Source organism: Anticarsia gemmatalis, chromosome 21 (assembly GCF_050436995.1).
Source record: "Anticarsia gemmatalis isolate Benzon Research Colony breed Stoneville strain chromosome 21, ilAntGemm2 primary, whole genome shotgun sequence".
In the NCBI taxonomy this organism is placed as follows: Eukaryota; Metazoa; Arthropoda; class Insecta; order Lepidoptera; family Erebidae; genus Anticarsia; species Anticarsia gemmatalis.
The window spans coordinates 2,876,776-2,894,730 of record NC_134765.1 but is presented as its reverse complement, the minus strand read 5'-3'; the positions used below and the strand labels follow the sequence as shown (position 1 = coordinate 2,894,730).

Below are 17,955 nucleotides of genomic sequence, written 5' to 3'. Positions count from 1 at the left end.
TAAACAGGTCGTTAAGATACCATCGAGGGATTTTAGATTAGACTCAACTAAAACATTGCCTACGTACGAATTATCTTTTAACAAATATAAAGGAGAGCATTTCGTTTTGTAAATTTATTTGATCTAGATCTATTTGACTTTACTATAAAGCCTAGCTTATCAATACATAGATAGAGATAAATTGAAAACTTTACAAAAATGTACTGATCTTGGATTTGTTATATTTCAAAATGATCTCTAGATAGGTTCACCTAGTTCATGTTTCCAAATGTTTTAAGGTATATTTCTGGTTTTAAAATATGACTGATTAACCGATGCATTGCCATATTCATTCGCACGGGGAAATCATGATGCTAGTTATAGTTACTTGCTGTAAATTCAGTAAATCTAACACCATTACAATCTCCAAATAAGCACCGTAATTTTCTTACTAACCAGTACTGGGTACTACCTATTACTCAAACATGAGATGGATTTCAACCTCAATAACAAGGCTTTCAACACCTAGACCACCTAGGTAGTAATCACCCAATAATTATGTATAATATAATAATACACATTTAATTAAAACCATAACAAGCCGGCTATTAATATAAGCTATCATAATAAAATTATCCTACTAAAATTAAATGCGAAAGTTTGAATGTATGTTTGATACTCTTTCATGTCAAAACTACTGAAATAATTTTGATGAAATTAGGAAAACAGATAGCTTATAACCCGGATTAACACATAACATATTTTTTATCCAGGGAAGGTTTTTTGTTATGCGGACCAAGTCGCGAGCAGAAGCTAGTGTATTTATACATTAAAAGTTTATTAAGCTAACTTTTATAACCTATAATTTTGTTATTAAAAATTACACTGACCAATTTTTAATGTGTTAAGATCATTTCTGCTTTATAATGTTTATTTTTTTCGCAACTTACTTTCAACTCTTTTATTATTGACTAAGCTTTGCACTTGAGTCTGTCTGCTTTAATGCGGTGAATATTTTTTAAGCTGTATGGATATAATATTAGAAGTATGCCGTTATTGAACTTAAAAACTAAAAAAAATTGTTTGTAGATTGGGTCCCTCTTGAATTTTTATTAAATTCCTTCGATTCTTTGGTGATGGATTAATTAGCAGTAAAGTTTATCAGGCTTTCGCTCTCATATCTTGCTCCCTTTTCTTTTATTATTTATGAATCTTTCCATATCACTGCTTTACAATAGATTATTTTTGTTAAACCCTATCAAAACTAAAGTATTATAAACATAATTAAAGTAAACGTAAAGTTAAACACATGAACACACATTATAAAAGTCATCATCTATAAAACTCGTCTGAACAAATTAACCAGAATATTTTTCGCTCCAAATAGACAGACTGACATTACATCAACATCAACTGTGTAGGGGATAATTTTATAATCTTAAGTCCAGGCCGTTAGTTACAACCTAAGTAAAACGGACCTCAGACCTCACTTAAGATGCATTTTTAACCACAGGGTTACCAAACACTTGTAATTTTATTTGTTAAACCTAAAATTGAAAGATTACAAAGCGCGGATTAGGATTACTGGGTTTTGATTGAGAGCAATTTTAGGGTTTCGATGGTTCACGGAATATTCAAATTTTTGCTTTCAGATGATTCATTTAATGGTCGAGTTCTGTTGTAATTTTGGTTTCCCAATCGCGTGATCTACGGTGTTTATTATTGTTTTATCGAAATTCTGCTACTTCGTTCACAATAGCAGTTATGTAAATAGGTGAGTCATTAGTGAAAAATAAAAATAAAAGGCAGTAAATTGTATGGCGCCTTTAATAGATAGCTGACTCACTGCTGAAATAGATCATTTACCAAAATGAGATAGGGATTAGACTTTGAGTCCTTAATGCTAGCTAGAGACTGATCCTTTTGCCATTATTTTTGAAATGATAAAAGCTGCTTACATTGAAATGAAATATTGTTAAAATTGCTATCTTATATATACAATACATGTCACAATGTTAGTTACCGTACTCCTCCGAAACGGCTTGACCGATTCTCATTAAATTTTGTGAGCTTATTTTTCATACCCCTGGAGGGCCCTTTTTTTTATTTACGTGACAAAACGAAGTTTGCCGTGACAGCTAGTTTTTCTATATTTTTCTCACACGTGCGGCCATCACGTGTACATTATAAAAATCCCATGTCGTTATACAATACAATTTATATAAGTAGTTATTTACTACGTACACAAGCAATTAGTACATCGTGCAAGGCCAAACAGAATCGCTGGTTTATTTATAGGCTATTCGTCTTGTTATGAAAATATGCTGCTGCAAAATATAGAGTTTTAAAGGTATTGAAGTCATTCAACTTGTTGGCCCTTATGATCTCGCCAGTCCAGGAATATATTTCTTTTAGTAAATATGATTGGGGTGGAGGTGTTTTCAGACCGATATTTTTTTCTGAATTTATCAATTCAATTGAGTACCATCAATTTTAAACTTCTATTGAGTAAGAAGTAAGTAAGTTACGATAGATTTTATAACTCCGAAGCAGGCACAGCAATCTGAAATTTAGTATTTTGGTTATATGAAAGTAAAAAAACGTTACTGTTCACCTGGTCAAATATATTTAAAACGAACATTTATGAAACGCTCACTTCCAATGTTCCATGTCTGATGTTTATAAAAATCTGAAATTTAAAGTAACTGTTCAAAAATACCAATCATACATTGAAAGCCAGAAACTTTTGCCATATTTTTTTATTTATTTTTAACTGCACGTTTGGCGCAGTGGTTTAAGCGGTCACCTCGCCGCAACAACCGTAGCGCCGCGTGTGGTGGGTTCGAATCCCACCCGGGACAAATCTTTGTGTGATGAGCACAAGTATTTGTTCTGAGCCTGGATGTTAATGTATCTATATAATTATGTATTTAGAAGTATATAAGTATGTTTATCAGTTATTTGGTTACCATAGTACAAGCTCTGCTTAGTTTGGAATCAAATGACCGTGTGTGAGTTGTCCAATGATATTTATATTTATTTATTTATTATTATTTCGCACCTTTTCAGTCAAGTGGTCAGTTTGTGCGTGGTGGCAGCCCTGCGCGCGGTCGCGGGGTCGTTGGGCGTGGTGTGCAGATGGCGCGATTGTAGCCAGTGCGTCCGTCCTGTTTACCTGCCAGCTCCGCAAACAAAAGGTAACAGCCCTGGACCGTTTCCAATAAAACGTTACTTTTAAATTTTATCTAGAGTACATTCTTCAAATAATAGCTGTGGGTAAATAATGTAATAACTTCAACGTATTTATTGAGTTTATATATTTTTTTAATTGTTACAATTTCTATTTTAAAGCTTCTTTAGATTAATTGCTCTAGTATCTCGGGACTCTGGTGTACATACAGAACCGAAGACGTTTTTTGCCGAATGAATATGTATTTGTTCCGTGTGGGAATCGAATTCCAGACCTCACAATGCAGTGACTTGACCACTACGCCTGGGGTGCCCACACTTTAAATGTTTTTTCTGGTTGTCATCAAGATATATTCACATGTACCAGATATTTAATAAAGAGAGTTCTTTTTACGGAGATGTAGATCCGAATGCATACCTGTGTATATTATAGCCTTGTTATTGAAATGTAAGTACAAGGATGTACCAGCTGTAGTTCCCTAAAGAACAACAATAAAATCATTTCAAAGCGGATTTCCTTGAATATTTTTTACCCACTCATTAATTTGGAGGCGATCTCATTCTATCGATATCAGTTGCGTTCCAACAATCGATATATCTGATTCTAATTTATATCTCGAACCTATAATTTAATTCAAAGTGTCCTTGACCCTGCAATTCCACCTGTTCCAAACCTGACCTCAAATCGGTCTAATCGATGAAATCGTTGCGCCCGCGCAGCCGTGGGGGGAGGGAGAGGAGGGGGAGGGGGCAGGAGGGCCAGTGATTTAATACCCCGCTCGCTAATTATGGCTTGTTCAAATTGTACCTTTCTCACGGGCCTACATGGACCGGTTATACTGTGAACTAACCTGAGTTACAACTTTTTTATAATTTTCGTACATAAAATGTTCCTATTAGACTCTATTGGATTATAATTATAGAATTATGAGAGGAAGTGATTAATGTTTTATTGAGTTGGATTTTATCTTTACTTGTGTTTCACATGCGAATAGATAGACGTTAGTAAGTTTACTCATCAGTCCATAAATTATAGTTAATTAATTAGATTTCATCTTCCGGATATCAATGTCAAAACAAGATTTTTATGAACTCTATGAACTCGGATGTAATCAAGTATGTTAATACATTTTTGTGGATTTTCAATTTTGAGTAGCACATTACTTATACTGGCGTTAAAGTTGTAAAGTTCGTTCATAGAACGAAGAGAGACCATAAACCTTATTATAATAGAACATTTTGCAGCAATTAATCTCGATGCGTTCATCGTAAAAAAAGGTTTCAGTTAGGCACGGAATCATACTCATTAAAAAAACTTAGGAACATATTCAAAGTAAAATAGCACAAAATATTAAGCGCATAGGATAAGTGATTTTGTCGTAATAGTCAGTTATTAAGTGACTGTCATTAATGTCACGTTGTTGCTCGTAAGGGCCGCAGCACACACGCATTCAAGCATTACCACTATAGTAATTATTTTACGTCATGATTATATTTCACAGTTATTTTTTACAAATTGCATAATACATTTTGATTTTTTGTGTTTTAGTAAATAAGCCATGTTTTTTACCATTGTTTAATCCTCGATTATTTTCGTACCATCGTATCTAAGATGCGCCGATCTGCCGGTACGTTACTGCATTCGCTATACTTATTCTGTCTGCCCCAACCTGTTACCCGGTCAACCTTCGATGTATTTCCCTCTCGCTTCCACACACTTAACCTCCTATACACCTCTCCCCTTCTAACGATCTCAGGTCAGGCCGAAGCACATTACGGTAATGATACTTAAACACATATTTAAGTAAAGATTCTTTTTGTGTTAAAAAGTTGTATGTCTGAGTGTAGTCTGGTATTTTATAATTTGTAGCGCAATGCAATGTTTTATTGAGATTGTAGAGTAATAATGGGATGGAATTTCTTGATGCTTTATACGTAGTTTTATCCTTAGGGGTTCATTATCAAGGATTTTCAAAAACTGGAGTTTATTTTTGAAAGCCATGCTGTAGTGGTGACACGATTAGATCAATCATGCTTCGGATCTTGGGTTGGCATAAGAAATAACGATTTGATATTATAATTAGCTTTAATTTCTTCTAGGTACTGGACATCCTGGTTCGTCGTCTATGTGTGCGTAAACTGTAAAACAAATAAAACAGTTATATTTGGCATGACCTCTTGCCGGCTTATTGGTGTCGCAAAGGTATAAGAGCCACTCTCTGCATTTCATATTCAGTCAAGTAGACTTTCCCAGACCCTTTTGAGGTGGTCATCATAAGCCTACCATTGTCCAAGCCTGAATATCATGGTTATGGATTTGATGAGGGCCAGAAAAAAAATAGGCTCGAGCTCTATATACATAGATCGCTCACCGATGTTTGGTGTTCGATGATAGTCGGTTTCACCATCATATCGTTAGTAAGTGTCCAATGTCAGTAGTACTTACTCTGATTAGTATCACATGCAAACTCCAGCATGTCACAAAGGTCTAGGAAGGTCCGCTTCAGATCTCCCATTCTCCCACAGATGGGAATTGTGTCGTGGACGCAGGAGTCCGACAAGTGACAGAATTGTTCTATTTTATTCTGGAAACATAATGTTAAATTTATGAAGCATCAAGGAGTAAGTTACTGCAGTTTAAACTGTTTTATTATCTCTCTGAATATTGTAGTAATAATTAATACTAGTAGCACGATTTTCTACAGTCGGAACTGTTGAGTATCGAACGTTTGACATTTGAAATGACTGAAAAAATGGTTCCTACGACGGCGACGCCCGAAACTTCCTAGAAACTGATCACAATTTTGTGCGTTTCTCGATAGCTAGCCAGTTAATGTTTTTAAACTCTCGCGACTAGTACACATAATATTATAATGCAACGGGTCTTATACGCGATTGAAAATTTAAAGGTTTGGATACCTTATTTGCTGCCCGACGTTCAACAAGTGCGTTCAGCCGCCTAAGTTATACGGTTTGCCTAAAGTACATAAGGAGAGTGTACCGCTGCGCCCTATAGTGAGTCAAATCGATTCTCCCACCTATGATTTGGCGAAACACATCGCGTCAGTGCTGCAACCGTTAACAGGTAAGACTGCATCCTTCGTGAAGGACTCTCGTCACTTTGTCGATATCATCAAGACCATGAGAGTGGAACCGGATGAGGTTATGGTGAGTTTTGATGTGGAGTCACTGTTCACCAACGTTCCCATACAGGACTGTCTTGATGTCGTCGAGATGAAGTTGAGGGAAAACGGTCTGTCTAGTGAGTACGTCGTTTTACTGAAGAACTGTTTAGAAGGTAACTACTTTCTCTATCGTGGACAATACTACCTCCAGATCGACGGAGTGGCCATGGGTAGCCCAGTGGCACCGGTTATGGCCAACATCTGGATGGAACATTTTGAGCAATCCATAGATATGCAGGCATCAAACGTGAAGCTATGGAAAAGATATGTCGACGATGTGTATTGTATCATGAGAGGAGATAAACAGGACGTAGAACGGCTGTTGAACACCCTGAACTCCATTCATACTAACATCAACTTCACATATGAAATGGAGACAGACAGATCGTTGGCCTTTCTCGATGTCGAAGTAAAGGTGAGAACAGATGGTACCTTGGGCCACACTGTTTACCGAAAACCGACACACACCGATAGGTATCTCCACGCGAATTCGCATCATCATCCGCGACACCTGCAATCCGTGGTGGCTTCGCTGACAACTAGAGCATACGACCTTTGTGACCCTGAACACCTAGACGGTGAACTCTCACACGTTCAGGAGGTACTTAAGCGAAACGGATACAGGAGAACCGAACGACGTCTGAAGAGGCAAGAATGTCAGACTGGTGTTAGCAGAGTACCAGCTTTTATGCCCTACATAAAAGGAGTAACGGATAAAGTTGGAACAGTACTGAAGAAATACTCCATAAAGACTGTATATAGTCCGTTCTCCAAAGTAGCTAACCATTTGCGCACGCCAAAGGATGTAATTCCTCTTCAGACACCTGGCGTTTACAAGGTGGATTGTAGCTGCGGTAGTTCATACATCGGACAGACCAAAAGAACAATAGCTGAAAGGGTCAAGGAACATATCGCAGCTGTCAAGAACCGGCAAGTCAACAAATCCGCGATAGCTGAGCACTTGTTGGAAGCAGGAACCAATCACTGGATCGAGCTACATCAACCCCGGGTCCTCTCCACAGATCGTCACTATTACTCCAGGATAGTACGAGAAGCGGTTGAAATCAAAAAACATACCAATTTCAACCGTGAAGAGGGATACCGTTTATCATCTACGTGGAATCCTGTCATCAGCAAGTGCAGCCGTCGCCGGCATGACGTAACGCGCCAGTGTAAAGACGTCGTTAGTGTTGTGTGTCGAAGTACCGACAATTCCGAACAATGTACACTAAGTGACAACCAAGTGAGGGTAGGCGTAGAAACTCGCGCCACAAGAAGACGACGCTTAGCAGCCACATCAGTCAGCTCGTGACCACGGTCGTTGTAATGCGATCGAAACGTCGGGCAGCAAATAAGGTATCCAAACCTTTAAATTTTCAATCGCGTATAAGCTAGCCAGTTGTCGAAAGTCGATAGTGTTAGAGAATCGAGCTACAGCTCCTATATAAAATCTTTTGCACAGTTCAAAGCTTAGGTAAATACTTTATGTCAAGGTTAAATTAAAATTGAATTCCTAAGTTCCTAATCCGGAATAGTGTAATTGTTCCAGTAAACTGTTTTAGTAGATAAGACTTTGATGATATGTAACTTACCGATGGAGTAGACGCGTAACTAGGAATATGGCATTGTACGAGCGGTAAGTTGAAGAGTATAAAGCAGATATCTGGAAAATAAAAACGTCTCTTGTTAATTACAACATTGGAAAAATACAATAACATAAAAGATAAATAAATCTAGCTTCGTCTGCACAAATATTTCTTAAAGTAGCTTTTGTCGTTCCAGGATATACATCCGGTATCCTGAATTTCAACTCATCCTGTTAAATGGTCTAGAGGCTACTGAGAGACAGACGGAATTAATTTCGCACTTAATAATAACAAAGCACAGTTATCATGGAATTCAATAATAATATTATTTATTTAAGTATTCAATGTAAATACTTACAGTAAACAAACGCAGGGGCTCTGCTAACCCACATTGTTGCGGCAACGAGCACAATGATAATATCCGATGCATTCTCCGCTAGGTAATACAAGTATGTCTCAGACATGTTTGTGTCTCATAGAAATGACAAACTCAGGGGTTGTAAACTAGGAAATTGTTGGGTACAGCTGCATTGCACACATGCATTGAATAACTTGTTCTTGATATGCGCTGTTTTTCTTTGTGAGAGAGGTTTTCCGTGAAAATGAAAAAGTAAGACTAAGTAAAAAGGTATTGGTGGGAAGGGAGTTTTCTTTTAGTAAAAAACAAATAGAGTTCCGAAAAATACTTGGGCTTTGTGTGATCTCATAATTGTTTTGAAATTTGAAGTCATAATAATATATCATTCTGAAATGTTGGGTCGAGGCACTTTTTTGCACTGGAATTTGTGAAAATAGTTACAAATAAAGACACAATAGACAATTGGAAACAAAAAGAAAGATTTCTTCAAGACCTCTTTGGATGAGGAGCTCACATTTCAAGAGACTAATTCGAATTCACTGATAATTTCAGATATTTAAAGCCCTGTAACATTAATACATCATTCACCATAACACGTTTATAATGCGTAGTAAGTTTTTCACAGAGAACTTTCCCAGTTGAACACCCCTGCAATTCCACATGAATACTTAACGTCGTATATTGTACAACATATACAAACGGTTGTATCATAATTTCCTGCCCCAGAGCCATAGTTTTGACTGTACGAAGTAAACAATTGACGATGTTGTCCCACTAGACTCATGCTGTGTGTTCCATCGAGTGAGCGTCCGATATGATATTTAGAAAAGTTTTTACAAGTAAGTTTGTTGTTATATTTTGTTGTTTAGGTTTGGAAAATTGTTGAAATTATTATATTTTCGTGTATCTAGTATAGTCCTGCAGAAGAAGTAAGCAGCGTTAATGGGAAAATGCTTTGAGTAATTCTAATGCCCAAATTATGGAGCAATACAATAAAATAATTTTGAAATTGCAAATTAAAAGAATTTAGAGGTCTTATATTTGATCGCAGTATTTACAAGAAAGTTATAGTTAACTAGATAAATAAACACTTCCTAACAAAGAAACTTGGATGTCTTACGTACTTACGTATCTAACTATTAGATAACATAAAAGTTAAATGATTAAATATTGAACTTTCGGACTCTCTCCTACAAACAAGCAAAGGAAACATTCGAATTTAACACAAATTTAGTTTACATAAAAATATAAACAAGCCTCAGTTAAGATGCAACAAACCAGCTGTAATACATTTCAGTGTTGTGCATGAAACACGAGCATTAGTACATTGTACGTTGCAGGTTTAATCATAGTCGGCTTGGCGGCGGAAGTGTGGGCTCACGTCGAAATAGAAGCTGAAGATTACTTCTTCCCTCTAGAGCCTGTAAGTACCTCCTATATTAGTATGTATAACATACAAACAACTCATTTGTAGGAATTAGAACCACTATTTGTATGAGAATTGATGGATTGTTTTACAAACTAGTTGTATGTGTACGCCCATTTATTTTACGATCAAAATAGGCAGGTCTGTAGACGCCCAGTAAGGGTTTTCTTTAGACAAACATACCTTTCTTAGTTAGCATAATTCCTGAACAGTGCTTTCTCTACAGCCTTAAATACCTTAATACCGAAGCAAGAGGGTAGTGCCACGCCCTTTTCTACATCTCATGAAACTTGCAGGAACATATTAATTCATCGTGTGCTTCGCTTTCGAAATTCAACCTAAAACATTTCATTATGTAAAAAAATGCTTTCACTTTTCCGTCGCTCTCCTTTGATTATGAATTAACACGGAACTTAAGAACTGAAGTAAACATTTTCTAGTAAAGTTATTGCAGTATAAATTAAGAGCGCTTTGAATAGAAACACACGGCTCGCTCTTGACACCGCGGCACCGCCTCGTGAATGAGACTAGGTCAAGAAATCTTAAGCACAATAGCTCCTAGAATTCGTTATACAAGCTTACACTGAATAACTCGCGATTTATAAGTTATTATGTTAATTAAGGCTGCATTATTTTGTATGAAATTTATGTTGACTTAACGTTAAAGGTACGTTAAGAATAGGAGAAATTACTCATCTATTTTTATTCAATTAACAGTTCCTCTTTCATTACTTGAGAAATTGCGACTATAGGTTAGCTTTATAAAAGAGAAAACTATAATTGTACATTTTCTTCTCTATTGAATAATAAAATCTTCTAGTCTATATTCTCAAAAACGTTATCTTTATCTTTAGAAGTGACAGTCAGAACTACCATTAAATAGCTGCAAAAACCCAAACTCAATCGTTACTTTGGCAAGAATAGTATACCTATAATAACGAGTAAGTCAATGGCAGTTTCATCACATTATGATCGTTTATAAAGGTAGTAAACTACTGCAAGATGTCGGAGCAGTGCCAACACGACTTCGTGCCGATCTGCGGGCAGGACTCTCTGGGCATCACGCGCATGTTCAACGACAACTGCGACCTGTTCGAGTACAACTGCGATGAGAAGAAACGTAAGTAACTATGAACGGCGAACAATATGCACCTGTCTTCGGTTCAATCGGTAGAGCGAATGGTACGGAATTGTCGGGATTTGGAGTTTGAGGAATGTTAATAACAGTAAATTTTGAAACCTATTATGTGGGGTTGCATTATTAAATATACATTCGTTCAATTCAATACTATACATAATTCAAATACTACATTCAAATCCCAGGAGCAGCAGCTATTCGCAGCAATTTTTCAGTATATGTCATCGGTCATTTCATTATTAAAAGTACCGAAAATATTTTGTTACAGAATACCGACACGTGAAAATGGACGTCTGCAAATACATAGCGGCTGCAGCTGAAAATACATTCTAAACTTACAATTTATGTATATCTGCGTTTATACAAATACTGATGATAAATATTAAATCGAATAATAAATGACCACCTGCTCCTCGTACAATCCCCATTTTACAAGAAAGTGCAAAATAAACATTGTTTAATTAGGAAAGATTCATCAGTTTTACAGAAAATTTACAGAAACATAATATTCAACATTACTTTTTGTACGTTTTCATTTGAAGAACTAAGCAATGCGACACATGTTCCTTCTTTCCCTATCCAAGAAAAGCTTCTAAAATACAATTATTTATTTAGTGTATGTACAATACAAACACGAAACAGGAGCGGTGCGGCGGCTGCGCGGGCGCAAACAGCGGCACTGCGAGAACAAACTTGTAGTGTTTGACGTCACACGCCTACGACGCGCCACGCTGTTACATATTCCTAGAATATCTTCGGTCAATATTGCTTATGTCAGTTAATGGATGCTCTAGTTAAGCTTTTGTGAAAATATGAGGCAGTCTTAAGTGAGTTTGTATTTTCTTTACTTTGATGTATTTTATGTATGGTTATAGATACAACTGAAGGTATTCGTTATTAAAACTATTCAAATTGAAATGTGCAAGTGCAAATGTTCGACGCAATTATTTACTTTTTGATTTCTGTAAATTTCAGCAACAAAAAATCTGAGGGTTGCTTCTCAGAGATTTTTAATTGTTTCAGCAGTTTGTCACGGCTCCCCTGTAAACACCCCTAAATCTAATTCTCAAGTTGTCCGTGAGGTCAGTTTTGGGAACTAAATCATCTATTACAAGAATGTTATCCCATCAAATAATTGCAATGAGAAAAGCTATACTAAAGTGCTATACAACTACATAATTACTCAACAAACTGTTTAACAAATTATTACTAAATCCTCAAAGATATTCAAGTGTATCTCTCAAATGTACTGTATCTCTACAACATTGCTAAACAACTGAAAACAAAACACATAGTACCATAAAGCTACGAAACAAACGGGTGTCGCGGCGGAGGTGGTGTTGGCTGATAGAGCATCGTTATTGCTGCTCTGAGCAGAGCTGACGTACCGCATCTAAACGGCCGTACACTGATAGCTAATTTTATAGATTTTCGCTTCACACACTACTAGTTGTTTTCGATCGAGAAACACGAAACATAAAAAATGGATTTTGAAAATGTTGGCAAATACAATTTGCTTTATTTCTAGCTATTAATACAAGGGTTTAAAGCGATCAACAAGAGTCGAGTGCATAAAAAATCTAACAGAAGCAGTAGTTGTCTTGAATCAAGAAATTATTTCAGAAGATCAAAATAAATTATATCTATGCATCAATTTAATAATGAAATATTCGTGCTTATATTTCCGTCAGCCATAAGTCAAAACTGAAACCATTTTCAAGTTTTATTTAATACTAGCTGACCCGCGCAACTTCGCTAGCGTCACATAAGAGAGAATGGGTCAGAATTTTCAACGTTTTTGTAACACTTTTTTACTGTTACTCTGCTCCTATTGGTCGTAGCGTGATGATATAAAATATGCTTTTTTTTTCACGAAAAATATTCTTAAAAATATTTATATCTTTTAATATAACGAAGTCGCGCTAAAGCATTTCCGCCATTAAAACAGTTGCCATGACAACGGAATTTTGTTAATTTAATGTCATTATAATATTGATTATTCGCGACTTCGTTCGCCACCTGAATTTTCCCGGGAAATGCGTCATTTTCCCGGGGTAAAAAGTAGCCTATGTCCTTTCTCGGGTATCAAAATATCTCCATACCAAATTTCATGCAAATTGGTTGAGTAGTTTAGGCGTGATTGAGTAGCAGACAGACAGACAGACAGACAGAGTTACTTTCGCATTTATAATATTAGTATGGATACCTGGTCAACTGTATTTTTAACTTTTTCAGTTCTCATTAATTTTCTATGAAACTTTCTCACTTAATTCTCACGTCTATTCTTAGGCTCTTAGTAACACTCGTCAGTCCGTTCATGCGTCTTCATGAAGATAGCAAAGCGAAGTGCTCTTGCGCAGGTCCCATTACGCCTGCGTACAATGCTCAATTAATAACTTCGGTCGATATCGGTTGTCTTCGGCCATTGTCGGCTTGTCGAAGCCACTTATACTGCGTTCCTGATAAAATTGAAGAGTTAATTGGATCTGAAAGTTGTTTTAGGACTTTGTTGCGTAGGGCGTACTGTAATTTGTTCTTTATTGTACTTTACTTTAAAATACACATGCTATTTCTATTTGAACATAGATAGACTTCTCGAAATTTTATTGACTTTCCGAAAACTATTTTAATATTGAATAAATAAGAAGTGATTTGAAGCCTGTTATACAGTTATAACCGAAATTATTATATTGCTATAATTCAGGGCGTATACATACTTTTAAGTGTTGATTCGAATTACCCTGACTGCATTTTTCGAGTGTCAGTTCTAACAAATTAAGTTTTATACATAAATTCTTACCTACTTGCCTTTAGTAGGTATAAACACATTCATAGTAAAAAATGTAAAAATACACTTTTCAGTGTCCGTTTTTAAGCTTTCTATTTTAATGATACTATGAGTTTCAAGTCTCGTAGCGCCCACCTGCAAAGCAATGCTAACGACTTCACTTCAGAATTAATTAAATCTTTTTGTTCTGTTGCTAATGATAGTTACATAATATTCAAAGTTTCAGGTATACTATTCTAACAGTTAAATGGTATAAAAGCGTTAAGTGATAAAAAAAATGGAGCTACTTGGAAAAATATTAAAGTAATGAATTTATCGGAACCTTTCATTAATATGTCAATTTTTAAACAATTTATTTATTTTGTGGTTTAAAAGCTCGGTTGTAATGGCTCGACGTAAGCAAAGCAAAATAGTTTTTTGGTTTGAAAATGCATTAAATTTACAGTTTCTTTTACAGCCTTAGGAAATAGTACAAACCTCCCATATCTGGAAAATAAAACAAACGTAAGCATTTATCTGAAACCCATTAACATAACTGTTGTCGCTATTTCTTGAATGAACTTAACTCTCGTGAAAGATTAGATTCCTTCAACTTATGATTCTGATAGTTACTTTATGCTTGTAACCTTTTTGTAAAGGTTGCAATTAAAAGATTTTGCAAACTTTGTGAATGGGTTTCGTGGTAGTACGGTGAAGGTAAATGGGAGGTAAAATATTGAGAAATTTACAACCACCAATGTTTTTCTGAGTTTAAGTTTATTCGAAAAAATATTTTGGCATTTCAATGAACTTTACATTTGTGACGTACCATTTTTCAGTAAGTATACTAAAAGGCCTAAGCTACTTGGACATCGATATCAAAATTACCACAACAGTACAACGTAATTTCATATAGTAATATTTTATTAAAACACACAAACAAATGTATGGATCGTAGCAAATGACGTACTTACTCTGCTTTTAGGAAAATGGCGTGTTTTTTTGAATGAATGAACGAAATATTCAAGGGCTGGGTTTTACACGTCACAATTTGTGACGCGTAAAACCCAGCCCTTGAATTTACGTCATTTGTCACTTTATTTATATACTCAACAAATAAACGACAAATCTTGCCAACTCATAACAACTAGCAAATAAATAAGCAACGTAGGATTAAACGTCAAATTTTAAATAAAATATAAATAGTTACAATGCCTGTTTGCTAGTTTTTGATACATTTTTCAAATGCATGTGTGTTTTTGTTTGTCTGTGTGTATGTTTGTGTGTGTGTTTGGACAGATGCCGGCGCGCGCGCACTCGCTCCACCTATTACCATATACGTGATAATACAGTTTGAGGAAACTGCCGAATTTTGACTCAAAGCCGACAGGTGACATTACTTTTCACGTGTTAAACTCACTTTGACATAAAATCTCACCTCACTTTCATTTCATGAATGAGTGAGCGAGATGGAGTATTGTGTCAATGTTGACATAGAGTTCGGAATGATCGGGTTACAGTTCTGTAAATATTTACTTGTGAAAAGGAAAGGTTATGTCAAAAATTAAACGATAGTGTATTTTTTACGTTACTATGACAATGCCTAAAGAGTAACGTAGACTTGTATAATATATGTATGTTTATGCAGAAATTTATCTTAAATATTATGAACAAGTTTTAAGTGGAAATAAAATTAGCGTGGGTTTATTATAATAACATATTATTACAGTAATTTTCAGGTTCAGAACAATGTTTTGTAATCTACGTCATCGTTTTTTCATGTATGGTTTAAAGCACAAACTTGAGCGAGTAGAATATTATGATTACACTTAAAGTACGTATAAGATCCAATCATTGCACATTGAGGCATTGTACTGTTTAGCCAGACAAACGTGTTTGTATGAAATTCTGCTAATTTCGTATAATAAGTAAATTCAAAGAAAATCAACAAACAAACGTTATTGATTTACCACAATTATAGTTTCTTGGTATATGAAAATTGGTATGTAGGAACTGCGCTTATAGATAAACAAAATGAGCACTATCAAATATCAAAACATTCTTTTCAATTTCAAACTTGAGTCCAAAACAGGTGAGCAATATTTTTTTAAACGACATCAACAAGTTTCAAATCGCTACAACCTCCGCTTCCGCTCTCGCTGCCTCCCCCACCTTCCACCACACACAACAGCAAGGCGCTACCTCCTTAAACCAACAGCTGTTCGTAAACACTCGGTCGCCTTGTTAACCTAAAACGTTAACAAGGATCGGTTAACACTTAGCCGGGCCGTGTTAACTCCGTGGACAATGCACGGGTTTGTTTACAACGCCTAGTTGCGGGTTAAGTGGCCTAATTGTTGATAGAATGTTGGTGACCTCGATGGGTTTGAAGGATAATTTTTGACCCTCTAAGGTCATTCATTATGTAATTTTTGATTCATAACATTAATTAATATCTTGAATACAGGTATTTATAATTCTGTCTAACATTCTTTAACATACGGTTTGCTTAGCTAGTAATTGCGTATAATATAAGTAAGTATTTGTTAAAAAACACGTCTATTAAAAGCACGTTTATGGTAACGTGGGCATGGATGAAAGTCCCTCTTTGGGATCCAAATTTGCCCAACTTAGCCAATACTTAAGTACTGAGTATTTTTGGTAACTTAACTTCACTAAACAGCTATTTAATTTACGTTCGGACTTTATTATTATAATGCTTTGTGCTATTTTCGTACATTCTGACTTTTTTTAGATGTAAATATTATATTTTGATACTCTGTAAATATGTAAAAAATAAAACATTACCGTTATAAATAATACGTATTTCACCTGCTAACTGTTTTAAAAAGATTTCAAAATAACTACGAACATTTTACTTATTCTCATTACCTAAGAATCCAGCCAGCAATAGCTACGTGTACTAAAGCAAAACCTACCCAAGCATAATAAACTCTTGTTTAATAACTTCTTTTACGACATTTTCCTCCGTTATACAACGAGACGGTAAAGTATTTTTCATTCTTATACAGGAATAAAATATTAACGTTAGTTTATTCTGTTGAATAAATTACTGGTCAGATATTATGATAGTAACGGAAATCTGTACAGTTAATCACTTTCTATATTAAACTAATACTTTGTGTGTGATATTATATTTTTGTAATTCCACGTGACTAAAGCCGCATCTAACAATAGATAATTAAAGACAAAAAAGTATTTCAATACTTAATAATAAAAATAAATTAACTCTCGTCCGGGAGACCCTTGTCCAACAGAACGACTAACGAGGAAGAAGACCTCTTAACTAGCACCAAACAAAATTTCCAGAGTAACCATACTCTTCGTATTTTTAACCAAACGGAAAAAACCGCAATACCCACACACACAACCCACTTGTGACCACTGCCGTTATTCACCCACAAAATTAAATAACAACAGTGGAGCAATTTTCTATAGCCGGTTGTCGATACTCGATAGTAGTAGAAAATCGCACTACAGTAAAACTTCGCTACCATCGTGTGTCACAGAATAGATAAACATTTATTATTCAAGTGCACTGTTCAGTGGTGAGGGTAAGTGCTGAAAACGGCTCCATGACATTTACCTACCCTTTCAGACGAACGTAAAACGGAATATTTTTAGACTGTGGTTTTCTGCTAACACAAATAGGTATTGTATTTTGTAGTGTTTTTATTTGGTCGTATTTTATCGTAGGGGTGAGTTTGTATAGGGCCAGCTATAGTTTTTATAAAAAATACGTGACAGTTTGCCGTTATGTAGAATATGGAAATTAAGTCTCTAGTATATTTTTAAAGAATTTATTTATAATATTTTGAAAGTCGTATCCCCTTTTTCAAACTCGTGGTCAGAGTAGGAGAGATTTAGATCCATCACTATGGTCATCACATCAAGCGATTGAACATTCCGTCAGAACACACCGACATGTAAAGTTTCTAAAAGACAATAATTTCTCAAGTCATACATGGCTGGAGTTTATACCAAAGCGAGCGTCTGCAAGTTAATACAAACAATTTTGTGAAACCCTAAGGTTCGAACCGCGGCGAAGCCTTGCTTGTGCCAGTTGGACCAATATATTATTATTTGAAATATATCGGTACAAATGCAAATATCGCACTGTGCAGTCCCACGGATTGATAGTCGTTAATTGTAAAGTCCACGTAATTAAAGATACGACTGAAATAAATAAATGCATTAGACGAGTGAGTTACGATGCCTCGCGGAGTCCTGCTAATAAAATAAATGAAGAGCCGGCTTTCGACTTCGGAGTATGACGATTGGTGAAACGAAACTGTATAAGTCGGAT

The 17,955-nt window shown here is 35.6% G+C and overlaps 2 protein-coding genes across 3 annotated transcripts; one reads left to right on the top strand and one right to left on the bottom strand.

Annotated features, from left to right (window-relative positions):
* Window positions 1–5,210: 5,210 nt before the first annotated feature.
* On the bottom strand, window positions 5,211–8,395 carry LOC142982013 (uncharacterized). Of its 2 annotated transcripts, XM_076128257.1 has the most exons (4): window positions 8,298–8,395; window positions 7,946–8,016; window positions 5,615–5,753; window positions 5,211–5,307 (listed from the first exon to the last, which is right to left on the bottom strand). In XM_076128257.1, the coding sequence occupies exons 1-4, from the start codon at window positions 8,329–8,331 to the stop codon at window positions 5,255–5,257; spliced, it is 297 nt and encodes a 98-aa protein (XP_075984372.1). In that variant the 5' UTR covers window positions 8,332–8,395; the 3' UTR covers window positions 5,211–5,254. The 2 variants fall into 2 exon arrangements, with proteins under 2 accessions (XP_075984372.1, XP_075984371.1); XM_076128256.1 differs by lacking the exon at window positions 8,298–8,395 and having other exon boundaries at window positions 7,946–8,168.
* A 611-nt stretch (window positions 8,396–9,006) lies between these two features.
* On the top strand, window positions 9,007–11,264 carry LOC142982404 (uncharacterized). The gene is made up of 4 exons (XM_076128904.1): window positions 9,007–9,136; window positions 9,638–9,720; window positions 10,708–10,843; window positions 11,130–11,264. Exons 1-4 carry the CDS (start codon window positions 9,112–9,114, stop codon window positions 11,192–11,194), a joined length of 309 nt encoding a protein of 102 aa, XP_075985019.1. The 5' UTR covers window positions 9,007–9,111; the 3' UTR covers window positions 11,195–11,264.
* Window positions 11,265–17,955: the final 6,691 nt, after the last annotated feature.